Source organism: Stereum hirsutum, assembly GCF_000264905.1.
Source record: "Stereum hirsutum FP-91666 SS1 unplaced genomic scaffold STEHIscaffold_5, whole genome shotgun sequence".
Taxonomy (NCBI): Eukaryota; Fungi; Basidiomycota; class Agaricomycetes; order Russulales; family Stereaceae; genus Stereum; species Stereum hirsutum.
Window position 1 is genome coordinate 1,834,295 of NW_006763135.1, and position 19,583 is coordinate 1,853,877.

At 52.5% G+C, this 19,583-nt stretch overlaps 10 protein-coding genes across 10 annotated transcripts; 3 read left to right on the forward strand and 7 right to left on the reverse strand.

Moving 5' to 3' along the window:
- Positions 1 to 195: 195 nt before the first annotated feature.
- On the forward strand, positions 196 to 1,923 carry STEHIDRAFT_95466 (cytoplasmic protein). Its single transcript, XM_007302900.1, has 6 exons — positions 196 to 518; positions 584 to 659; positions 720 to 796; positions 907 to 1,060; positions 1,137 to 1,458; positions 1,596 to 1,923. The coding sequence occupies exons 1-6, from the start codon at positions 248 to 250 to the stop codon at positions 1,773 to 1,775; spliced, it is 1,080 nt and encodes a 359-aa protein (XP_007302962.1). The 5' UTR covers positions 196 to 247; the 3' UTR covers positions 1,776 to 1,923.
- A 301-nt stretch (positions 1,924 to 2,224) lies between these two features.
- STEHIDRAFT_95469 (uncharacterized protein) lies at positions 2,225 to 2,906 on the reverse strand. The gene is made up of 3 exons (XM_007302901.1): positions 2,720 to 2,906; positions 2,548 to 2,614; positions 2,225 to 2,439 (listed from the first exon to the last, which is right to left on the reverse strand). The coding sequence occupies exons 1-3, from the start codon at positions 2,876 to 2,878 to the stop codon at positions 2,282 to 2,284; spliced, it is 384 nt and encodes a 127-aa protein (XP_007302963.1). The 5' UTR covers positions 2,879 to 2,906; the 3' UTR covers positions 2,225 to 2,281.
- Positions 2,907 to 3,480: 574 nt separating this feature from the next.
- STEHIDRAFT_130278 (uncharacterized protein) lies at positions 3,481 to 3,837 on the reverse strand (the record flags this gene model as incomplete). Its single annotated transcript, XM_007302902.1, has 1 exon — positions 3,481 to 3,837. The coding sequence occupies one exon, from the start codon at positions 3,835 to 3,837 to the stop codon at positions 3,481 to 3,483; it is 357 nt and encodes a 118-aa protein (XP_007302964.1).
- Positions 3,838 to 4,505: 668 nt separating this feature from the next.
- On the forward strand, positions 4,506 to 5,906 carry STEHIDRAFT_167646 (terpene synthase; the record flags this gene model as incomplete). The annotated part of the gene is made up of 5 exons (XM_007302903.1): positions 4,506 to 4,915; positions 5,015 to 5,303; positions 5,388 to 5,650; positions 5,709 to 5,785; positions 5,846 to 5,906. 4 exons carry the CDS (start codon positions 4,506 to 4,508, stop codon positions 5,776 to 5,778), a joined length of 1,032 nt encoding a protein of 343 aa, XP_007302965.1. The 3' UTR covers positions 5,779 to 5,785; positions 5,846 to 5,906.
- Positions 5,907 to 6,633: 727 nt separating this feature from the next.
- Positions 6,634 to 7,527, reverse strand: STEHIDRAFT_54043 (ankyrin; the record flags this gene model as incomplete). Its single annotated transcript, XM_007302234.1, has 6 exons — positions 6,634 to 6,735; positions 6,850 to 6,935; positions 7,041 to 7,144; positions 7,265 to 7,299; positions 7,380 to 7,412; positions 7,495 to 7,527. Coding segments are annotated over 6 exons (393 nt in total), but the record flags the coding sequence as incomplete, so codon positions are not given.
- A 53-nt stretch (positions 7,528 to 7,580) lies between these two features.
- Positions 7,581 to 7,843, reverse strand: STEHIDRAFT_54894 (ankyrin; the record flags this gene model as incomplete). The annotated part of the gene is made up of 2 exons (XM_007302297.1): positions 7,581 to 7,672; positions 7,747 to 7,843. Coding segments are annotated over 2 exons (189 nt in total), but the record flags the coding sequence as incomplete, so codon positions are not given.
- Positions 7,844 to 8,330: 487 nt separating this feature from the next.
- STEHIDRAFT_120522 (uncharacterized protein) lies at positions 8,331 to 8,686 on the reverse strand (the record flags this gene model as incomplete). The annotated part of the gene is made up of 1 exon (XM_007302904.1): positions 8,331 to 8,686. A coding segment is annotated over one exon (192 nt), but the record flags the coding sequence as incomplete, so codon positions are not given.
- A 109-nt stretch (positions 8,687 to 8,795) lies between these two features.
- STEHIDRAFT_167648 (uncharacterized protein) lies at positions 8,796 to 10,474 on the forward strand. Its single transcript, XM_007302905.1, has 2 exons — positions 8,796 to 9,062; positions 9,143 to 10,474. The coding sequence occupies exon 2, from the start codon at positions 9,302 to 9,304 to the stop codon at positions 10,244 to 10,246; it is 945 nt and encodes a 314-aa protein (XP_007302967.1). The 5' UTR covers positions 8,796 to 9,062; positions 9,143 to 9,301; the 3' UTR covers positions 10,247 to 10,474.
- A 1,958-nt stretch (positions 10,475 to 12,432) lies between these two features.
- Positions 12,433 to 14,511, reverse strand: STEHIDRAFT_146370 (uncharacterized protein). Its single transcript, XM_007302906.1, has 2 exons — positions 12,690 to 14,511; positions 12,433 to 12,629 (listed from the first exon to the last, which is right to left on the reverse strand). The coding sequence occupies exon 1, from the start codon at positions 14,504 to 14,506 to the stop codon at positions 12,716 to 12,718; it is 1,791 nt and encodes a 596-aa protein (XP_007302968.1). The 5' UTR covers positions 14,507 to 14,511; the 3' UTR covers positions 12,433 to 12,629; positions 12,690 to 12,715.
- Positions 14,512 to 14,801: 290 nt separating this feature from the next.
- STEHIDRAFT_167650 (uncharacterized protein) lies at positions 14,802 to 19,395 on the reverse strand. Its single transcript, XM_007302907.1, has 3 exons — positions 19,150 to 19,395; positions 17,002 to 19,026; positions 14,802 to 16,940 (listed from the first exon to the last, which is right to left on the reverse strand). The coding sequence occupies exons 1-3, from the start codon at positions 19,372 to 19,374 to the stop codon at positions 15,417 to 15,419; spliced, it is 3,774 nt and encodes a 1,257-aa protein (XP_007302969.1). The 5' UTR covers positions 19,375 to 19,395; the 3' UTR covers positions 14,802 to 15,416.
- Between the last annotated feature and the right edge of the window lie 188 nt (positions 19,396 to 19,583).

Consider the following 19,583-nt stretch of genomic DNA (forward strand, 5'->3'; position numbering starts at 1 on the left):
AGTGGGCCTAAGTATAATCGAGCTGAAGCTTGCTGAATTGTGGTAAGGATGAACGAGACGAGCGCGGCCGGCAGACGCGAACTCGTGATCCGATAATAACAAATTCGGTGCCACTACAGTACGCCACCTTGTTTGTCTTTGCGTCAGAAACATTGCTCGATTCAGTCGTGACACTTGATTGCTTGCGAACCGTGCATACATACCACCAGGGACAATCGACTTTAACTTGTTCCACTGTTCAGTTACAATGGCACCACAGGCGGCCAGCTCTTCTCGTGCTCTGCAGGCTATTCTTCCCCTCATCGCGTCTGGACAAGCCTATGAAGCGCACCAGAAAGCGCGTACATTCGCTTCACGCTACCAGAAGTCATCGCAATACGACACCGCAATCGATGTGCTCTTCCAAAGTGCTCGGGAACTGCTCAAGGCAGGACAACAGGGTAGTGGCACGGATCTGACGGTCTTCTTGCTCGATGTATACGATGCGAAGGGAGAGAAGGTCGGCGAGGAGTCGAGAGGTACGTTTCCTTGTGTGGCCCAAGTGAGTTATGGTTCGCTGTCTGGTAGTAATGTTTCTGTATAGGCCGCTTGACCCAGTTGATTGCTCTGACTGGCTCTGAGGGCACATGGAGAAAGACTATCATCGACAAATCCGTTGTGTACGCCCCCATTACTCGTCGACACCTAGTGCCCTAACCCATTGCCCGAACCAATGCTAGATGGTCTGCGAAACACGGAATTTATCCCGCTGGAGATCCTGACCTCCATCATTACATTGGAGAGCTTTTATACAAAGGTTCGCACCGTGCCTGCTGCCTAGCCCCCACTCATCGGAAATAGCGGGACTAACATCATTTACTGCGCTTGATGCCCGCTGCTCTATTGAACCACGCTCTTCAACTAAAGAGGGCGTCGTTGATGCTACAGAAAGCCACCTGCTAGCGGCTGGAAAGCGAGACAGTGCTCGTGTATTGGCCCATGTGTACGTTGACTGGGCACAGTCAAGTACTGATGGAGTCGCCGCTCATGCTGGCTCGTTTGGGTTACGGGGAACGATACCGTGCGTTGACATATTTCTACACGATGCAGAACCCGTAACCTACGAAACCACTGACACGACTTTATACTGAAACCAGTTACCTCCTGAACGGAAACATCCTCGCTGCACGCATTTTCCTCGCCTCGTTTTTACAACTGCTTCCGCTTTCAAGTCCACCCCTTCAATCGCCCATCCAACCGGAGCCTCTTCCTATACCCTCACGTACTTCCACAGGCAAGACAGACGACGATGAGATCATTTTCACCAAGGATACAGCGCTGAACTTTGTTCAATTGGCGGTGAGAACGTGCCAAAGAGCCCAGGGGGATAAAAACAAGATCGCGAGAGAAGCGTGGGTTCGACTGTGCGGGACTTACCAGAGCCGTGGAGGAATCCTCGCCGCACCAGACGTTCGACAGGTACGCGCTCATCTTGCAAAATGATCCGCGATGCGTGGTATTCCTTCGCTTCCTCTTCTGCACGGCCTCTCGCTGCCGGCGTCGAACATTCTTTGAACCGCTTCTTAATTAATTTTATTTTCCATTCTATTTCATAGGCTTTGAACGAGATTGCAACCGTCTACTTTGCTATCCCTCCTCCACGCACGCAGCAGGCAAACCCATTCGGGGACATCATGTCGTCTCTATTCGGGGGTCCTCCAAGTGGCGTTGCTTCCGCGCCTACGAGAAGAGCCATCACACCGGGGGGTGCGAGTGGAGGGGCCATGTTGGACTGAACAAGGAACGGGCTCTTGTGGAATTTGACCTGGGCCTTTAATTTTCTGCTTCGGAATCCCGTTGGTAAATTGTATGATGAACGGTTGAATAGTTGTCCTTGGTACGAGCTATACGATCCATGTGAAAACGAATCAATTTTGAGCAGCCCAGCCTGAAGTTCATTACTTCGGAGCCATATGTGCCGAATAAGTCCCAGCATTTTCCACCAGTTTCTGCCTTGACATACCGAAACTACGCACCGAACAAGGCTGGCACAATACACTCCGCGGCCTCGCCGCATTCATACTCGGTAAAGTGTTCGCCTGGAAAGACCATGCTGAGATATTGAACGCGGACAGATCCATCGCGCAAGGTTGGTTATGTACGACAGGATGCCGCACAGTGCCTGCAGAGGTGCTCATGTCCGAAGTTGGAGCGTTGGCTTAGTTCCGCACACCCATCACGACAGGAAATTTGTAAATGCTATGGTTTACGTTGTACAAGCTGAAACATAACAATCCAAGGATCACGACGCGGTACTCCCGCTCCGTCGGGGAGGGCCTGGTGTATTCGTCGCCGTCGCTGCGGGTGACGATGGCAGGCTGTTAGCCGGATTGGTATCACCATTGATGATATCCTGAATAGAGGCCTCCAGTGCGTCCACACGACCAGACATCTGCATCACTGGAAAAAATATGACGAAAATGGAGGATCAGTCGGTATAATTAAACTGTGGGTGAGGCCGAGGAGTGCACAAAGGGACCGGTGTCTGTGGACGCGGAGATTACGCACTGCGGTCGAGGATCTGCGACGACATGTCGTCGAACTTGGCGTCGAGTTGCTCCAAGAGATTCTCCACCTAATTTGCAGGATTCCACAGGAAACAGATGTCAATGTACGAGGACCGGTCAGGCAGGTCCGATGCGGGGTAGAGGGAGGACGGATATGAGAGGGGATGCCGTACATAAGCAGTCAGTTCGTGAGGGCTAGATATATCAGAGGGGTCAGAGACCCCACTGGTCTGCTTGCCAACAGTCGATGCAGTTGCGGCGGGGGTAGTAGTACGCTCTGGCTTGGAAGGGGTTGATGTTACTTTGAGTGGTAAGGCAGCTGAAGACGCCATCCTGAGTTCAGTTGAGTGCCACAGAGAGTTGAGTGGTTGGAAGTTGCGGCTAGTTGCGGGCGGCAGGGCCACCTGGAACCAAATCCGGCGACTGTTTTCAAACTCAGCGCAACACGAAATTGCAAACACGAGGCTGAGCGAAAGCGAGCGACGAACGACATGCCTGCCCATGCCTCTGCTATAGTTTGGACCAAAAACACTTGGACGCTTGTTAAACGGTATTTGTTTTGTCAAAGCACTTACTGTTGTGGGTGAGTTCAATTGAATTTTGCACGGTTTCGCATCCTTACCGTACGTAGTGACGGTGGTGCTACCCGATTATTTACGCGGAATTCAGACTCCTCCAGCCCCTGTGTCAAGGCTGCCCTCAAGAAGCACGGCGCGGAGAGCGAGTACCGCGAAGGGCCACCCAAGCGGATGTCCGCGAATCAATACAAAGAGTGGGTTCTTCGACTACCGTAAAAGAGGGTATTTCTGCCAATATGCGATCATGCCGTCGGTGAGTTCACCGTCTCCATAATAGATCCCATGCATATGTGGCACTGCTAGCCACCCGCGAGCGTCATTCGCTCCAAAATCGTCGGCGGCCACATGGAGTGCCATCATTTCATGCCCTGATGTGATACCCAAGGAGTTGCAGTGTATCGGCCCACAGAGATGGCAAGGTTTGAGTGGTGCTCGCGAGCTGAAGAGTTCATTCTTCTACCGGTACATTTCCCAAGTTTATCCGTGGTCCAACCTTTAGGTGCCCTACAGGCAAGCCAAGTCTTATTGTCTTCCACTGGGCTCGAAGGGTCTCTTCTCCTTCTGTTCTTCAATTCTCTTCCTCCGGCATGGTATATGTCTATGCGCCAAGGAAGACTTGATCCAGTCTGATCCGCCGCGATTTCTGCGTTGCCGCTTTTCCTTACGTCGAATTGGTCGCGACAGAGAATGGCCTTCGTATGGAAATACCCCATGAAACGTGTTGAAAAGTTGCTTCACCGCTTGGTGACTCTGTTCCGAGTAGGTCTGGAACAGAATCATCAAACTATTTGTGTATCAGTCTGTGCCTTTTACGCAAGTCTTGCAGCTCATTACCTCTCGTAACCATGCCCGTCCGAGCTCAGTTTGTGCAGTGCTGAATCTGGTTGCGAATGCAGCTATGATGCCCTAGTCGGAAAAACCCACGGAATCTTGCTTCGATCTGAACCAACCCCCTAAATGAATGACGGCTTCGACTTTGCTTCTCTTCGGCCTCACAAGTAATCTGTGGACTGGGATCTTGCAACCAGTCCCGAATCCCACACACCACGCTCCAAATATTCGGAGGCTTTTCCTGGCCAATCCCCGTGGCGAACAGGCGCGAGCGCGGTGTATCCCCAAGTTGTCCAGATCTTGAATTTTTTTTTACCCCTCTGGGAAGATCCACCGTGTTTTGCCCAAAATGCTGGGCATGCGAGTCAGTGTCGTAGCCAGTGAGGCTGCACAGCGTTTGTGCAACCGACTGGGAATGATCGCCGCCAGAAGGTATAAAGGCAAAGCTTTAAGCACCGTCTAATCTACCGCGCCCATATAGTCTACTCTCTCCTGGAAAACCCCCCACACCATCTACTCGCCTCCCCTAATCCTACACCCTTAACTCGCCATGCCTCATTCCACCGTGCATTCACATACACTCATCTCCGACGACTCTGTTCTCCTTTTCCCTGATCTCATCTCATACTGTGCCTATCCTCTTCGTGTCAACCCATACGGCCGCTCGGTCGCAGATGATTCCGAACGATGGCTCCTCAATGGCGCACACCTCTCCGACAAGAAGCGCAAAGCCTTCCTACGCCTGAGGGCCGGTGACCTTGCCTCGATGTGCTACCCAGATGCTTCTGCCAAATCTCTACGTGTCGTCGCCGACTATATGAACTATCTGTTCAAGCTCGATGACTGGACGGACGAGTTCGAGGCTGAAGACGTCGACGGGATGCGTGACTGCGTTCTGGCGGCACTGCGAGACCCTCTTCACTACGAGACGGACAAAGCGGTGGGAAAGCTGGCCAAGTCGTGCGTGCAATTTATTATTAGCCCTCTATTCCCTAGTCTCTGAGTCATCATACTTGGTTGCATCGACAACTGTACTGATGACTGCCTTCCTATTCTCAGGTTCTTTGGACGTTTCGTTCAGCACGGCGGCCCACTTCGCACGAAAAGGTTCATCGACACCATGGTACTATTCTTCCGTGCCGTCCGGCAGCAAGCTCTGGATCGCACTTACGACGACATCCCTGATCTCGAATCGTACATCGCCCTTCGTAGGGACACCAGCGGGTGCAAACCGTGCTTCGCTCTCATCGAATTCGCAGGCGGATATGACCTCCCGGATGCCGTCGTCGAACATCCATCTATTCAGATCCTCCAAGATGCGACGAATGACTTAGTCACCTGGTCGAATGTGAGTAATCCAATGCCATCGTATACCCGGCATCCTCTTCAGGTCTGCAAGTCAAGGAGCATAGCTGACCCACTTCGTGTCCAGGATATCTTCTCTTATAACGTCGAGCAGTCGCGTGGGGACACACATAACATGGTCGTTGTCCTCATGCATGAACAAGGTCTCGCGGTCCAGGAGGCCATTGATGCCGTCGCGGATCTGTGTGAACGTAGCATCGACACCTTCGAACAGACCAGACGTTCGTTGCCCTCATGGGGTCCTATTGTTGATAGCAACGTGGAGTCCTACATCGACGGTCTTCAAAACTGGATCATCGGGTCTCTTCACTGGTCCTTTTTGACCGAACGGTCGGTTCCTCCATGGCGTCGTTGGTTACGTGATCGAAGCTGATGCCATTGCCTGCAGGTATTTTGGGAAGGACCGTCGGGACGTCAAGAGGAAATTGTTCGTCAAGTTGCTCGCGAAGAGGTGTTGAGCGATAGGTACGTCTTCTTTATTTTCGTTGCTGCCACCAAGCCTCTGACGAACAATGATGGTCTCAGCCTCGTCTTCTACCATAGTTCCTTAGTTTGCCTCCAGTCTCTCATACCAAACACTCCTTAATCCTCCATAGACTTATATCGTTGCTATAGTTCTTTAGCCCTCACACTCCTTACATAATTCTACCTTTCTATTACATCGGTCTCAAATGATCTTCGTTCTCTTCACAATGCTCCTCCCGTATGCTCTTTCTCCTCTTTCATTCTTCTTATTGGGGTCTGGCCATCACCTCTCCGCAAGGACCTTACATTCATACCTAATTCTTGTATCAATTTCTACGTCCTTAGTGACCTATGCCCTTTTGTAGCACTATTGTCGTATCTCGGTCTTCCTGCTTACTTGACTCGTTGAATGTTATACGCCCGTGTTTATTGCTTTGAGGCTTCGGTCCTAGGCTAAGCCTACTAATGTTTATACCCGGAGCTCTGCTGTTCTCCCACCCAGCTTCAATCACAGTGCTCTCCGCAGCGCTTCCGCATCGTGATGCACGCTCGTCAGTACACGCACGAACACGCACCGAAACATGCAACATCCTCAATGAGCTGGCCGCGAGATTTTACGCACAGGGGCAAAGTTTAGGTTGGCGTGGGGCTGTGACTGAGAAGTGAGGTTGTCTCCCAGGAACATCATATTCTCGTCAGATCCGAACAGTCAACAGCATCTTACATATACACGTAATCTTAACTCCTCAGCTCCCTCCACGTCTCGCCTGGACCATCCTCGCAAGTCAAGCAGAAGACCTAAAACTCTCACAGGATGCCACGCGAGAGGAGCACGACAGAATAAGCAATCAGGGTTTACCGCATCGGCTGGCGAGGTAGTCCCTTGCACGCTTTTGCTCTTGCCCTCCCACACCCTCGAGCTCTTCCGGGGTTTGCTCGTCTAGGTTCGTCTGCGCATAGTGCAACAATGAAAACGCGAGCAGTTGAGTGAAAAAAGTCCGGGTAAAGAGCACGAATGCATGAACAATAAGATAGGGTTCAAGAGAGAGGGAGGAAATACTTACACGGCTTCTGTCGGCCCCGGCTTCGACGAGCAGAGCCGCGGCCTCCGCATGGGCAGACTCCATCGCGAGGTGTAGAGGTGTGTTGCCTGTATTCCCCGGATAAACAAAGCAGGTTGAAACGAAGAGAGGCAGTTGGGCAGGAGTGAGAAATCCCGGCCCATCTCGCAAAACAAAGTACGAGAAATACACACCGAGGCGGTCTCCGGTGTTTAACCTTGGTTTCGGATGACCTTCACCGGGCGGATGCAGGAGAAGTGTGATAAAGCCGGTCGAACCGGTGGTGGCTGCACGATGGCTGCGTATGCGTGAGCGCGCAGAAATCACGGCCCCGCGATGCCAGCACAGAGCGTAGTAAAACGTATCACGGTGTAATCATCGGCGCCAGTAGACATAGTAACAAGGATGATGCACTTACAGGGGCAACTGATTCGCTTTGTCTCTGGCGTTGATCTAGCGATGCGAACCAAATAAGACCAGGTGAGTACGGGAAGGTTCACAAGATGCTCGCGAAGGAGAAGCCAACCACTGACGTCGGCTCCCCGCGAGATCAAGAACTTTCCGATCTGGATGTGTGGAAACATGTTTGAGAGCCGTTATTTTACATTGTCGAGCATGTGAGATGATGAGAGAAAAAGAAGGACCGACGTCGATTCGAGATTTGGAAGCTGCATAGTGTCTTCCAGGCAATCGAGGTTAGCGGTTATTCCCGGAGCAATACGTGAAAGAGATGCCTACAGTGGGGTGAGGCCTTTGTCGTTCCGCTTATTTACATCTGCACCTGCCCCGACGAGTTCTTTAGTTACATCCTCGTGGCCAGCGCTGACTGAAGGGACCAATGAAAAATAAGTATAGCGTCCGTCGTGTGAGATCAAGGCTAATGAATGGAGTCCATTGCACCTGCAATATGAAGAGCGCTCCACCCGCTCGCATCAACTTTGTCTATGTCCGCTTTTTGATCAACGAGGTACCTGGCAATGTCGACAGAGCCAGAGGATGCGGCCCAGTGTAAAGGTGTACGTCCATCCTAAAGTGGCACACATTGGTTGGCTGTGAAATTCAGTAGATTGGAGATATATAATGCTTACTGCATCTGCAGCATTGAGTAGACTTGGATTCTCAGAGACAAGAGACCGTAGCAGTGATAGTTGGTCTGTGGCGAACATCAATAACAGATCTAAGCCGTTATCGGACGTTACTTCACTTACTATTCTGCGCAGCTGTGTGAACCGAGAAAGAAGTCATGGTACTATTGACTGTAAGCAGTGGGTGTTAGGGAAAGTTTCCAAGCAGAACAAGGTGGGAGTTGCGGCAGTCAGAGCAAGAATACTAAGTGGCGAGACGCGTAAGTGCTGCTCTTCTGGCCAGTCTACCGGTCCCTCACGTGTGCCACGCGACGGTGTTCAAAGCGTGTTGCTCAAGACGGACTGCTGTATTCATCTGTCTCTGCCTCGCTTGCAAACATGCCTCGTCTTGACGCCGACCGCATCTAAGACATGCTGTAGCATGACCCACTACACCTGTTTGAATCCCGATACTCTCTAGACGTTTTAATCTACCTTGCTTCTCGTTGTGGCCTATCTCACGAACCAGACAGAAGGAAAGTTGGAAACATACTATCCGATCCCACCACCGGCTCACATCGCAACTACGACCTATACCCCGCATACCAATTACCTCTACCATCAGCACTCGTCACTAAGTTCATCATAATTTGGTCTGTGTTGGTCTCGACGTCTCTATCCATATACGACAAGCCATGACCGTACGACTCATCGACGAGCAAGATCCGCTCGACCGTCCACGCATCTTCCGAAGAGAGTGGAAGCCATCTAAACCAGTGAGTTCACACTCAATATCACTTAAACAAGTAATGCCTGGCTCATAGTGCACATATCTATCTGCTGTGGCAGCATCTTTCAAAGTCAACCTCCCTCCCAACGCTATTACTTGCCCCTCTGAATCGTCCTTTGTTCACCTGTCAGAACTGCGGGTCCTCCAACTCCTACGTTCCACTGTGTTTGTGGTGCACGTGGACATCTTCAGAAGTCTCACATGCATTCTGGCAACTGAGGCCTCGAGTACGCACGTTGAGCGCCCCCAGCAGAGAATTCAACCATACGACGTCTACACCGGATTCAACAAACCGTTCAAGCGACGATGACGTTAAAGAAGAAGAAGACGATGATCAGCGCACTATTGTTTTTTCGACTAATGTAAGTTTGTGCACATCAAATCATGGGGGCCCTCTGCTTTCGTCGCTTGCTCATGTTATTGCATGTGTACTTTCATCTAGACTTCTACTACAAATACCACGAAACGTACCTTTGTAGATTGTGATGACCGCCCTTGTTTTGGCACGTCTGTGAGGAAGCAACGTATTCGCCGAGTTCGACCATGTCAAGGTCGGTCCTTAACTTCACGCTCGTCACCCAGCTCTGCTGCGAGCGACGGCATGAGCCAAGTACAAGGCGCAGCAATGGACGTCGGTCCCGATTTCCCGTGCACAGTGGCGGACGCTCAGTCGCTCACCCTTCGTCATTGGCCTTCAGCGGACTGGGCTTCTTTCGAAACAAGGCCCACAAGCGCTCCCACACTTCACCAAAGTTGCAGTCAAGACTTTCTCTCACGAACCTCGTACTTCTCCTCCAATACCCTCGACAGCTCAACGCAAACCATCGCTCTATCTTCATCGAGTATACCAGGCGGTTCTGAACGTACGCTTCGACGGAAACAAAGAATGGTCGTCATGAAGAAGAAATCTTCCTGCTCTCTTCGAAGCCGTGCCTCCATCCCGACCATGTCCATTCCTCCCCAAACCCATGGACGTTCGGTCTCGGAGAACATCTCTTCCGCATCCATGTCTCGAACATCAGCTCCATCTGCCGTCGCCAATTGCAACTCTCAGTCTTCATTCGCTGAGCCAGACGTTCGCTTAGGACACCCCAGCCGGCCATACTATACTGCTATACGAAAGAATATGTCTCGCCCAAGCACGCCATTCGGGGATGGGCCCTTCCCCGTGACGCCGCCACGCACACCGGACCCCACCTCCGCCCGCTCATCTGTCTCTGTCCAACGACCAGCTATGAGTGCACTCAGCATAAACAGCGGAGAAAACTCGGACTGGCCGATGATGACAACAGGTAGAGACGGCCGTAAGAAGATGGCGAGGATCTCGCTGCCTGTGCCCTTGAAGTCGACAATGGGAGGAGGCTTCTCGATGAGTGGAGAGGTGGAACTGAGGATGGCGTTAGCGAGACGAAGGAGCGAGGAAGAACCCCACCGGATGCAAGAATATAAATTCCACGAGACGCCGAAGAAGGGTAGCGGGAGCGTGAAGGGTAGAGTGAGAAAGTTGGGGAAAGGACTGAAGGATTTCATGCTCGGACGAAGTTAATGAGGCATGATGAATACGGGACGATGTGACGGCGCTATGCGTTTTCTTTTTCTCGCCAGGTTTGGACTCATGACGATTTCCCCCCCACGAACTTGCACGACATCATATACATACCCCATGCTTATGCGAGTCTCCAAGTGCTCACCTTGCTCACACGTAACATAATACCCTTCATACCTCATACCTGCCTATGCTTTCTCTCTACTTACATCGCTGCTTTAATTTTTGCTTTCTGTACATCCTCCAACGTAGATACAGTCAAATTAATATTCGTTACTTTCGATGGTTCCAGCAAAAAGTCCAACTGATGCGCTGATGTGTGTGCTATACGAACAAGATACAGTAGACCGAAAGTGTTTGAAATAACAAGGATGTTCAGGTAACAATGAAGGGGGTAGAAGAAACCAAAAGTGTATGCAAAAGGACCGCGTGAAGAAAGCACGCTGCAAGGATATTCAGGAACAGAGAAAGAGGCTATAGATCGAATAGCGGAAACTAGGTAGACAGATAGCTCCACACATCCTCAATTGTAAACGAAAATACACCACACTATTTTTCAAATACACAGACTTCTTCACCTTCCCCGACCGCATATTCAACTCGGTCGCCCAGGTAACTTCTTCGGGGACGTCTCTTCTCTCAGGAGCTCTCGATATAACCACCATAATATCGCCCGTCATATTGGGAAGATAGTCGGAGCGGACGCGAGGTCTTCTGAACCTGTTCCGGAAATCTTCGTATCGAGGAGTTGCGGTAGTCACGGACAGGGGGCGGTAAATATGGGGTTACCGAGCGGAGATCGCTGATATGTTTTGCGACGAATAACTCTGGGGTTATGGTCCGCACGGCGACCATCGGCACGTTGGGATCGTCGAGTAGACTGAGCAGCAGCGACGCCTTCCAAAGCCAATGACTCGCTAGCGATGGAATGGGAAGAGGCCGACAATCTTCGTTCCAGCGGAGGTGTCGACGGGGTCCGGCCATGGGGGGAGACACATCAACCAGACTCAGAGCGTTATGATCTTTGGGAGGAAGCAAAGGAAGTAATGCCTTGCAGGACTCTGTGTGAGAAGTGGTAGAGAAGGTAATGGAGGTTCAAGAAGCGTCGACATGAACTAAGTACGAATGACTGTGTGACTGACTCGATATTGAAGCCGCGGTTCCTGCCTTTACAGTGATGAGTGTATATGACGAGTTGGAGGGGCCGAGCATCTATGGCATTGGTAGAAGACGAACCGAGGAGAGAAACGAGAGACAAAAAGGCTGTCCCAGGACGTCGTAGACGCTGGTGGTACAGTGGTGAACCAAACTTCGGCAGTATGAGGAGACTCTTGGAACGCACGGGAGCGACAATTCCAACTGTACTAATCTCCAGCATGCTGAATACTTCCGCCATGCCACCAAAAGTAGCCCACGAAGAAAGTGTGCAAGCCAGCTCCGAAGCAGACGCGTTCAGTGACCGAAGTAACTGGTGCGCTTCGAATGGTATCGCGAACTTCCAGGGTTGTGAGGCAATGTGACACAAGAGTATCCCAAGGAAGAGTCATACTCTCTGGCAAACGGGTCATTGACACTGACGTTGGAGAGTATAAGGAGCTGTTTGCGTTCGAAATGATGTGCAAAAAGTTCGGCGGTTACGTCCATCGCCCTCGTAATCATGTATTAATACCAAAGGACGAGACTTCGTCTGAGATAAGTATCATCTGGGTTCAGCAGCCAGCAGCACAGAGTATGCAAGACTATCATGATGGCGACGGGCGTGCAGATAATGAGCAACTATAGACGTCACGGTGTGGGACGGAGGCTGACGGAGGAGGCGACTCTGCCGCGGGCCAAGAACCCGGATCGGAACATTGATGGGGCCAGTTGCTTGGCTCTGTGGCACACACTGTGACAGACGGCAAACTTCGAAGACATGATATAAATAGACCTGGCATTCTACCCAAATCTTGTCACGAGCTTGGAATAAGCCTCAAGTTCTTCTACCTGGCCCATATACTACTTACACCATTCATACAAGGTGTGATAGCTCTGACCTGCACCTCCCGTCGGCTTAACGATGTTGTAGATGCCGATTGTATTATTGTGACCGGAAGCTAGCTAAAACTATAAGGCTGCCATATATAGACCGTGGACTTCCTCGGTAGGATGCAGTTCGAGATAAGACAACGCGGTAAAAGGGATGTGGCGGGTTGGTGGACAGAGTATAACTGGTTTGAAGAGTTGAAGAGGGGATCGTGGAAGAAAACCGTCTCTCACGTGCAGAAGAAAGCTCATATGGAAGTCGTAGACAGCGAAAAGGACGAAGGAGTTGTATCGAGGTCAGTCAAATGGAAAGAATGGATCGGCTGAGGTTGAGTGACAGTCGCTGAGGCGCACGATCCTATAAACAGATACGCTATGAGCAGCCCCTCCAATGAAGTCAGAATAGATACAGACCAACCTAAAATGATACACCTTGGCACATCCTCAAAACAAACGGAAAGTCGTCACGGCTTCCTTACTGATTTCCTCCTGTGTTTCCCCCGACCCGACCGTCACCGTCGATCGAGTCTTCCAAACGACTTCGTCGGCCACCTTTTTTCTCTCTCTCGTCCTCGGGAGCACCACCATCGCGTCGCACGATATATCGGGTAGGTAGTGAGAATCGTCGGAGAGCGAGTGAGACCCAGACGCGGGGCCACTTGACGATGCTTCAGCGAGTACCACGTCCATAAAGCGCGGTAAGTGGGCGAGCCGGCGATACGGGCTTTTCGAGAGTAAATCGGCGATACGTTTTGTGACCTGCGACTCTTGAGCTAAGGCCTGCGTAATGACTGACATCGCCATGTCGAACTCCTCGGCCGTTCTGGGACTAGATGGGAACAAGGAATCCCAAAATGAAGTGAGGTCCCTATGACCGCAGACTACCATCTTCAAGCTCGGTAGAGAGGTGAAGAAGGAACGACAATCTTCTTCCGTCCAGGACCAGTCCGGGAATGTCGATGGTAACCTTGTTGTTTTGGCTGAGGACTCGTCGGCCAAGATTAAGATACTGAGATCTTGGAAAGGAAGCGACGCGAGTAGAGCTTTGCAAAACTCGGTGGGAGAGGCGGCTGAATGGACAATGAACTTTAAACAGGTGCGATAACACGAGCTGGTGGCCAGTGAAGTTGCGTTGACTCGATAATGAAAGATGTTGTCCCCTTGTCTACACAGATGGGCATGTATGACAAGCCTGTGGAACTGAGCGCGAGGGGAGGCATCGACAAAAGACGAGTCTGGGAAGAGAGACTTCAATGTGTTGAAAAAACCGTCCCAAGCCGCCGTGGACAATACAGGGACGAAGGACTGTATTGTGAGACGTCGAAGGTTTGGTAGCACGAGGAGGCTTCCGAAACGGACGAAACTGGAGGTCGAAACCTTCCCAACATTCAGCACGGTGAGATTCGGGAGCTTGATAGTGCCACTGGTAGGCGTAGGACCCAAGAATGGCGTTGGACAGTTCTGAAGCCCAAGCGTTTGCAAGGAGGGCATGCGTTGCAAGGCTTGTAGCAGTTCCCGCAATTCAAAGGGTCGAGTCGTTTGTGAGTTCGGTTTCGAATAGCGAAGGCTCAAGGTGGTGAGGTGAGATAGTATGGGGGAGTTCCAAGGAGGAGTAACGTTCTCCAGAATGAGAGTTTTCAGGCGCGGAGCGCAGCCGGCGAGGAATGTGGCTGGTAGATGAACGATATACGGCAGGTTGTTATCTTCTGGAGCGGTTACATCGATTTCCAGACTTTGAAGCACAGGAGCAGGGCGGGCCATGGACAAGATGAGCGCGGCGCCCACATCGACGAGGTGGATGAATTGAACGCGGTCGAGGTGGTTTTCGAAGATATCGGTGGCTACAGCCTCATGTTTCTCGTATTCGTGCGTTATAGTCAAAGGACAAGACCTCGACCGGGATATCATCTCGCGGGCCCAAAACTCTCCCAAAAAGTCTATGCGTATATCGTCCCAAAGAGCTGAATCGGACAGTGCGACGTGCCGCCAATACTGACAGACATGGGTAAGGCGTATCCACCCGAGATATAACGGGTCCTCTCCCCCGTCGCATCTGCCATTTCTTGTGGTTGGGGGATCGATGCTCCGCGAGAAGTGTAGGATGATGGCAAGCAGTTCGGCGGGGAGGCGGTAGACCGGTCCATGAGTCACGACGCCGGTGTCTGCGGTGTCTGAGGCGGGAATGCGGCCTAAAAACGGATTCAGCAGCCAGGAGCCCAATGTAGACAATTCCATGATGGGTGGTCGGTGAGAGTGGACCAGGCGACCAAAGTCATGAACCAATTCGGCGAGTCATAGCACATCAATGGAGCCAGGTGTTCGGCTCTACTCGAGTAGCAAATCGAAGAAAGGCCCTTTGTGTTCTACGCGCTAAGGACTTACTGGAATAAAGGCTAAGTTGCATCTACACCGACAGGATCCCGCGCTGTGGGGCCAGCTGGTGTCACGATGAAATCCTGGATACACCACACGGTGTAATTACAATGGTCGACAAACATCTGAACAGTAACAAGCTATGTAAATTCTGGAAGGCGTCTGTAGTCTGTATATGTGAATCTATGACTGGGGCGACATGTTGGAGGTATTACAGTCTATAGATGATCGTGTACGAGCCTGAATGTCTATGGGTGTAAGTGGCAGGCGTTGTGAACTATGGGAGCAAGAGTCAGGGAAACCTCGAGCGCGAAACATACAAAAGTAAGTCAGAAGTAAAGACTGTTCATAAGAAGCTATAGAGAGTGCAAGAAGCCGGTGGGAGATGTCAATGATGAGTATTATAGAGTGGTCGTGTCGTGCTCAGCGAAAATCCCAAGGGTCGTGAGGGTGACGTGAATGTGAGAACCTATCAGTAGTGATAAACAAGATGAGATGGTACTATAAATGCGTGTGTAGTAAATAGTAATCCCAACGCGGGCGTGGGCAGAGGAGAGAGAAGCGAACAGGATGTAGAGCAGCATAAATAGAACAATATATAGACAGAATTGCTCGTGCATAGAACGTGATTGACATGAAATGCAAGAAAGATGGATGTAAATGCGTAGATGACGGATGAACAAGCGAACCAGGGGTAAAGGATAAACACAACCGCATACACGAGCGAGAGATAAAACAACAGACAACAAATCAAGACCAGACCACTCACGCTTCAGCCAACAACCCTAACAACGACCGTCCCCCCACCCTCCAACAACCCAGAAGACTTCCGTCCCCTCGTCTCACCCACAAACACCTCCGGCGTCCTCTCAAACGGCACCACCCTCCCCAGACCATAAACCTCTCCTTCAATACACCCCTCAGGCCTCAACCTCCTCCCTCCGCCCATCCCCTGTCCATCAAGCATGCCGACCAGCGCTCCCAAAGCATCCCTCACATCCGTCCCTTCGAAGTCAACATCCGCGACGCTCGGGACCCAGGTATACCCGACCTTCCTAGGCTTACGGACCTTCAGTCTCGGCTTCTTCGCCAGCTTCTTCCTATCCTTCTCGGATCCGACCCCTGATCCAGAGGAGCTGAGCTTCCTAGGCTGAGTGCCATGAATGTCACTGACGCCGAGCATACTCGACTCCAAACTCTCCCGGACCACGACCTCACTACTCGATCTCGCTGACCTCGAACCAGGTGATATGGGCGTCGACGACCCAGATCTCGAGAGCGGCGAAGTTGGTGACAAGGCGATCGGTGTTGTGGACAAGGGAGAAGAGGATGAAGGGACCATGGCACGTTTGAGGGAACGAACACCGGCGCGCCAATGGTCTTGAGTGCTGGGGAGTGCCTTTCCGGATCCTTTGTCGCCGACGACAGTGGTGAACTGAGCGTCCATCCATCCCGCGGAGTTGGAGTCGGATGGAGAGAGTTCAGAGATCGGTGATCGAGGGGATGAAGGCGTCTGAGGCTGGACAGCAGTCTGTGCGGGTTGAGGCCGCGAGAGTAATGCCTGGCCCGCTTCCCAGATCTCCCTACCTCCCACCGTGTCGAGAACAAAATCAAAGCCTCCACTCCGCAACGCTTCTTCGCTCTCCCCAGTCTCGCCAATCACTCCAGCCTCCATCTCAGCCTCAGCGACGTCGAGCCTCTCCTTCAAAACATTGATCACATCCACCGCCCTGCCGACACAGATCCCCGTAACGCCCCAAGCCCTCAGCCTCTCACAAATCTCGTCTAGCGCTCCGTCCCCTTCCCTCCCACTCCTCACATTGCCATCCGCGTCCTCCCACTCCAGCGCATCCCCACTCTCGAACACCAGCACATTCCCTTCACCCTCCTCGCCGTCCGAATCGTCCACTCCGACGATCGAAGCTTCCACCTGTACCCAGACCTCGGTTCCTTTATCAATAAGCAGTTGAGCAGCCATGCCGCCCACACCATCTTGTCCTCTCAGGATCAGAGCCCTTCCTCCGACCCCACGAGTTGTCGACGACGAATAGGACGGAGCCTCACCCTTGATCCCACCGCGTTCGACAGCGGCGAGGTAGGTTCGGAGAGCACGATAGGCCGGGACACCGATGAGGGGTAGAAGAGCGAGGGTCTGAAGCGAAGGACCAGAAGGTCGGGAAGGTAGGTTATGATGTGATTGTCTCGATGGAAAAAGTTGTGGAGTGGGCATGTAAGGTTGCGGCGCCCGGTGCAGTCGATGGCGTTCAAGTATCACAAACTCGGCAAGGGCACCGCACTGTATAATTGGACGAAATTATTAGCAGAGGAACAAGATACGACCCAAACGCACGACGTACCTTCTTCGGATCCACAATCCCAACGACCCAGTCTCCCCTCCGCGCAATCTCCTCTTTAACTTCCCAACCCACCTCCACAACTCTCCCCGCCACACTCCTCCCCGGGATGAACCCCGCCCCAGACGACCTCTTCACCTTATCGACCACGAGCTCCTTATCCAACCCCTCCAACGCAACCGCATGCACTTGTACAAGCACATGCGACGACGGACAATGCGAAGGTGGCGACAAATGCGACGTCAACGCCAAAGCGTCTGAAAGGCCACCCAGGCCCGAGCCTGCCTTCGTCAAATCGACCCTACTCGACGATCCGTTCCCAGCAAACAGCCAACTAGAGCGTTTTGCCGACGACCCGCTCCTCTTCAAGAGACCTCCCTTCCCACCAGGCAATGACTCTGCGACACCTCTGACGACCTCGATGCTCGCCATTGTCGTTTGGGCTTTACCCTCCCTCGCCAGATCGACCTTGCCGCCTCCTATCGTCCGCCAAGGATCGGCAGGCTTGTACGCCGCGCGTGGGAGCGTCATGGTCGTGTAACCAGACATGCTGGGTGCTGCCGTGGCGCCAAGGTCAGCTAACGCACCATCGTCGTTGTGGAGACCACTCGTCGTGGACGCAGGTGCGGGTACGGGCAAAGGAGTGGGTAGTGTGACGGTTCTCGAAGACATGGTATAGGGCGAACGGGTAGATGTGGATGTCGTGGCGCTCGCGACCGTCCGTACAGAAAGCGTCGCAGAACGTGAAGGTGGTGTCGAGCTTGTTCGGGGGCTGGTCGTGCTCTTGAGGCTATTGCTACGAGAGAGGGAAGGCGAGATGGAAGATTCTGAAATGGTGCGACTCCTCGCGCGAAGCTCAGATGTAAGTACGAGGGAATCGGAGAGAGCTTGGGTATGGCCGTGACTAGACGGAGGGTGCTGATGATGGTCGCTTATCGTCGTTCCGTCCTCGTCTTCCTCCCAAAGAGCCGTCATCTGCACCTTGGACCTCGGTCTAGCAGACGTTGTTCGGCTGCGTCCCTGACGCGGTCGACGGGGAGGCACGGGGAGGTCTGCATACTCGGAATCGTGGACGAGAGGTTTGTGCTTGTGTTTGTTAGCAGGTTTCGACGGCTTCAATGACGATGACGAGGTCGTGGAAGGGTCCAACCACCGGACCTCTTTCGCCCAGTCTTCGTCGGTGTACTTCAGACGAACTGGGGGCGGCGTCGGGACGGACGAGAACCTACGATGGGAACGTTGGTCCGACTGGGATATACGAGAGACAGCGGTGGAGATCATAGAGGACGAATGCACTGCGGAACGAGGTGCGGTGTTTGACGAAACAGGGATGGTCAACGATGGCTTGTCATTGACAGGATCAGGCTGTGAGCGCGGTTTTACGGCGATGTTAAGCTCGATAAGCTCGGGGGACACGCCATCGATGTCATCCACAGGAACGTTCTTGTGTTCCAGCTTGTCTTTAGCGGCGGATAGAGAATCATCCGAAGTAGGCGTGGTCGAGATAGAACCGTCCTCGGAATCGTTCGAGGAAGTGGATGAGGTGGATTCGCGTTGAACGTGGACGGGTCTCGGTGATGCGATTGGTGAGGGAAGGATGGAAGATATAGAGGCAGCGTCGATGACCATCGAGACGACGGGGGAGGTGAGAGGCGTATAGAACACGTCCGAAAGGGTATCGTCCTCGTCTAATTCTTGGTCTTCGTGCTTGTCTTGCCAGGAATGTTCCCGTGCTGCGCCGCTTGGAGATCGTCCGTCGTGACGATCAGGGTGAGTGTGATTTAGTTGTGGGTGAAGCAAGTGACGATCGGGGAGGGAAGGTAGCGCTCTAGCAGTCACCTCGGGATGTAATGGAAGAAGTGGTACGGGAGGAAGAGAGAGGAGAGGAGCCTGGGGCGGGTGGGAGTCGGAGGGAAGGTACGAATTTGAGATGAGGTCATTCTGTTTATTATAGGGATTATGCGCCTCTACTTGGAATTGGGGCCGAGGACGCGAAGCTGAGGGTACGATAAGCTCCGCGCGGGTGCTCTGTGTGGAGAACGGGTTAGGTATATTCTAGCTCGGATAAGCCCTTGATGGATGAATGATCGACTGAAACGCTCATAGCGCAGCAAAAAGAACGCAATTAAAGTGGACAAGACGACGACTCACATCGAGAGAACGCCGTGTGGATTGGTATTGCGACGGCCGTGCGCGCTCCTGCGTCGGCTCACTCGACGTGCTAGCACGACTGCTCGCTCGGCTAGATGATGAGGCTGAGCTCGCTGCTGCCCGGGCAAAGTCTTGCTTCGCCGAATGATAATCCTTCTCCGCGTAGTGTGCATACGACTGCGACGGCCGGTTCAACAGCGATTGTAGTAGGGTAGGTTTCGCCATCGTTGTTGTTGTCGTCGTCGGTTAGGATGGGCAGGAAAGAATAAAAAATGAGGAAGAGCAAAGGCGCAGTGCCTTGGCTGTCGTCGACGGCGCCCAGCAGTTTGTTGCAGTTTGTTGCACGCCGGCCGGGCTGTGTTTCGGATGCCGGCGTGATGTCATCGTCAAACATTTCTCCCGCTTCTTGGCTCAAACAAATCACTCTCCCGGCT

What these genes read in the sequence shown, in the direction of transcription:
- STEHIDRAFT_95469 (XM_007302901.1), bottom strand. Translation starts at nt 2,878, where the DNA reads ATGGCGTCTTCAGCTGCCTTACCACTCAAAGTAACATCAACCCCTTCC. An exon ending in CTCACGAACTGACTGCTTAT is followed by an intron (nt 2,615 to 2,719) that starts GTACGGCATCCC and finishes CCTGCAAATTAG; the next exon opens with GTGGAGAATCTCTTGGAGCA. An exon ending in GTCGCAGATCCTCGACCGCA is followed by an intron (nt 2,440 to 2,547) that starts GTGCGTAATCTC and finishes TATTTTTTCCAG; the next exon opens with TGATGCAGATGTCTGGTCGT.
- STEHIDRAFT_95466 (XM_007302900.1), top strand. Translation starts at nt 248, where the DNA reads ATGGCACCACAGGCGGCCAGCTCTTCTCGTGCTCTGCAGGCTATTCTT. An exon ending in TGGAGAGCTTTTATACAAAG is followed by an intron (nt 797 to 906) that starts GTTCGCACCGTG and finishes CTTCAACTAAAG; the next exon opens with AGGGCGTCGTTGATGCTACA. An exon ending in CCGCACCAGACGTTCGACAG is followed by an intron (nt 1,459 to 1,595) that starts GTACGCGCTCAT and finishes TCTATTTCATAG; the next exon opens with GCTTTGAACGAGATTGCAAC.
- STEHIDRAFT_167650 (XM_007302907.1), bottom strand. Translation starts at nt 19,374, where the DNA reads ATGGCGAAACCTACCCTACTACAATCGCTGTTGAACCGGCCGTCGCAG. An exon ending in CCACACGGCGTTCTCTCGAT is followed by an intron (nt 19,027 to 19,149) that starts GTGAGTCGTCGT and finishes TTCTCCACACAG; the next exon opens with AGCACCCGCGCGGAGCTTAT. An exon ending in GGATTGTGGATCCGAAGAAG is followed by an intron (nt 16,941 to 17,001) that starts GTACGTCGTGCG and finishes CCAATTATACAG; the next exon opens with TGCGGTGCCCTTGCCGAGTT.
- STEHIDRAFT_167648 (XM_007302905.1), top strand. Translation starts at nt 9,302, where the DNA reads ATGAGCCAAGTACAAGGCGCAGCAATGGACGTCGGTCCCGATTTCCCG.
- STEHIDRAFT_146370 (XM_007302906.1), bottom strand. Translation starts at nt 14,506, where the DNA reads ATGGAATTGTCTACATTGGGCTCCTGGCTGCTGAATCCGTTTTTAGGC.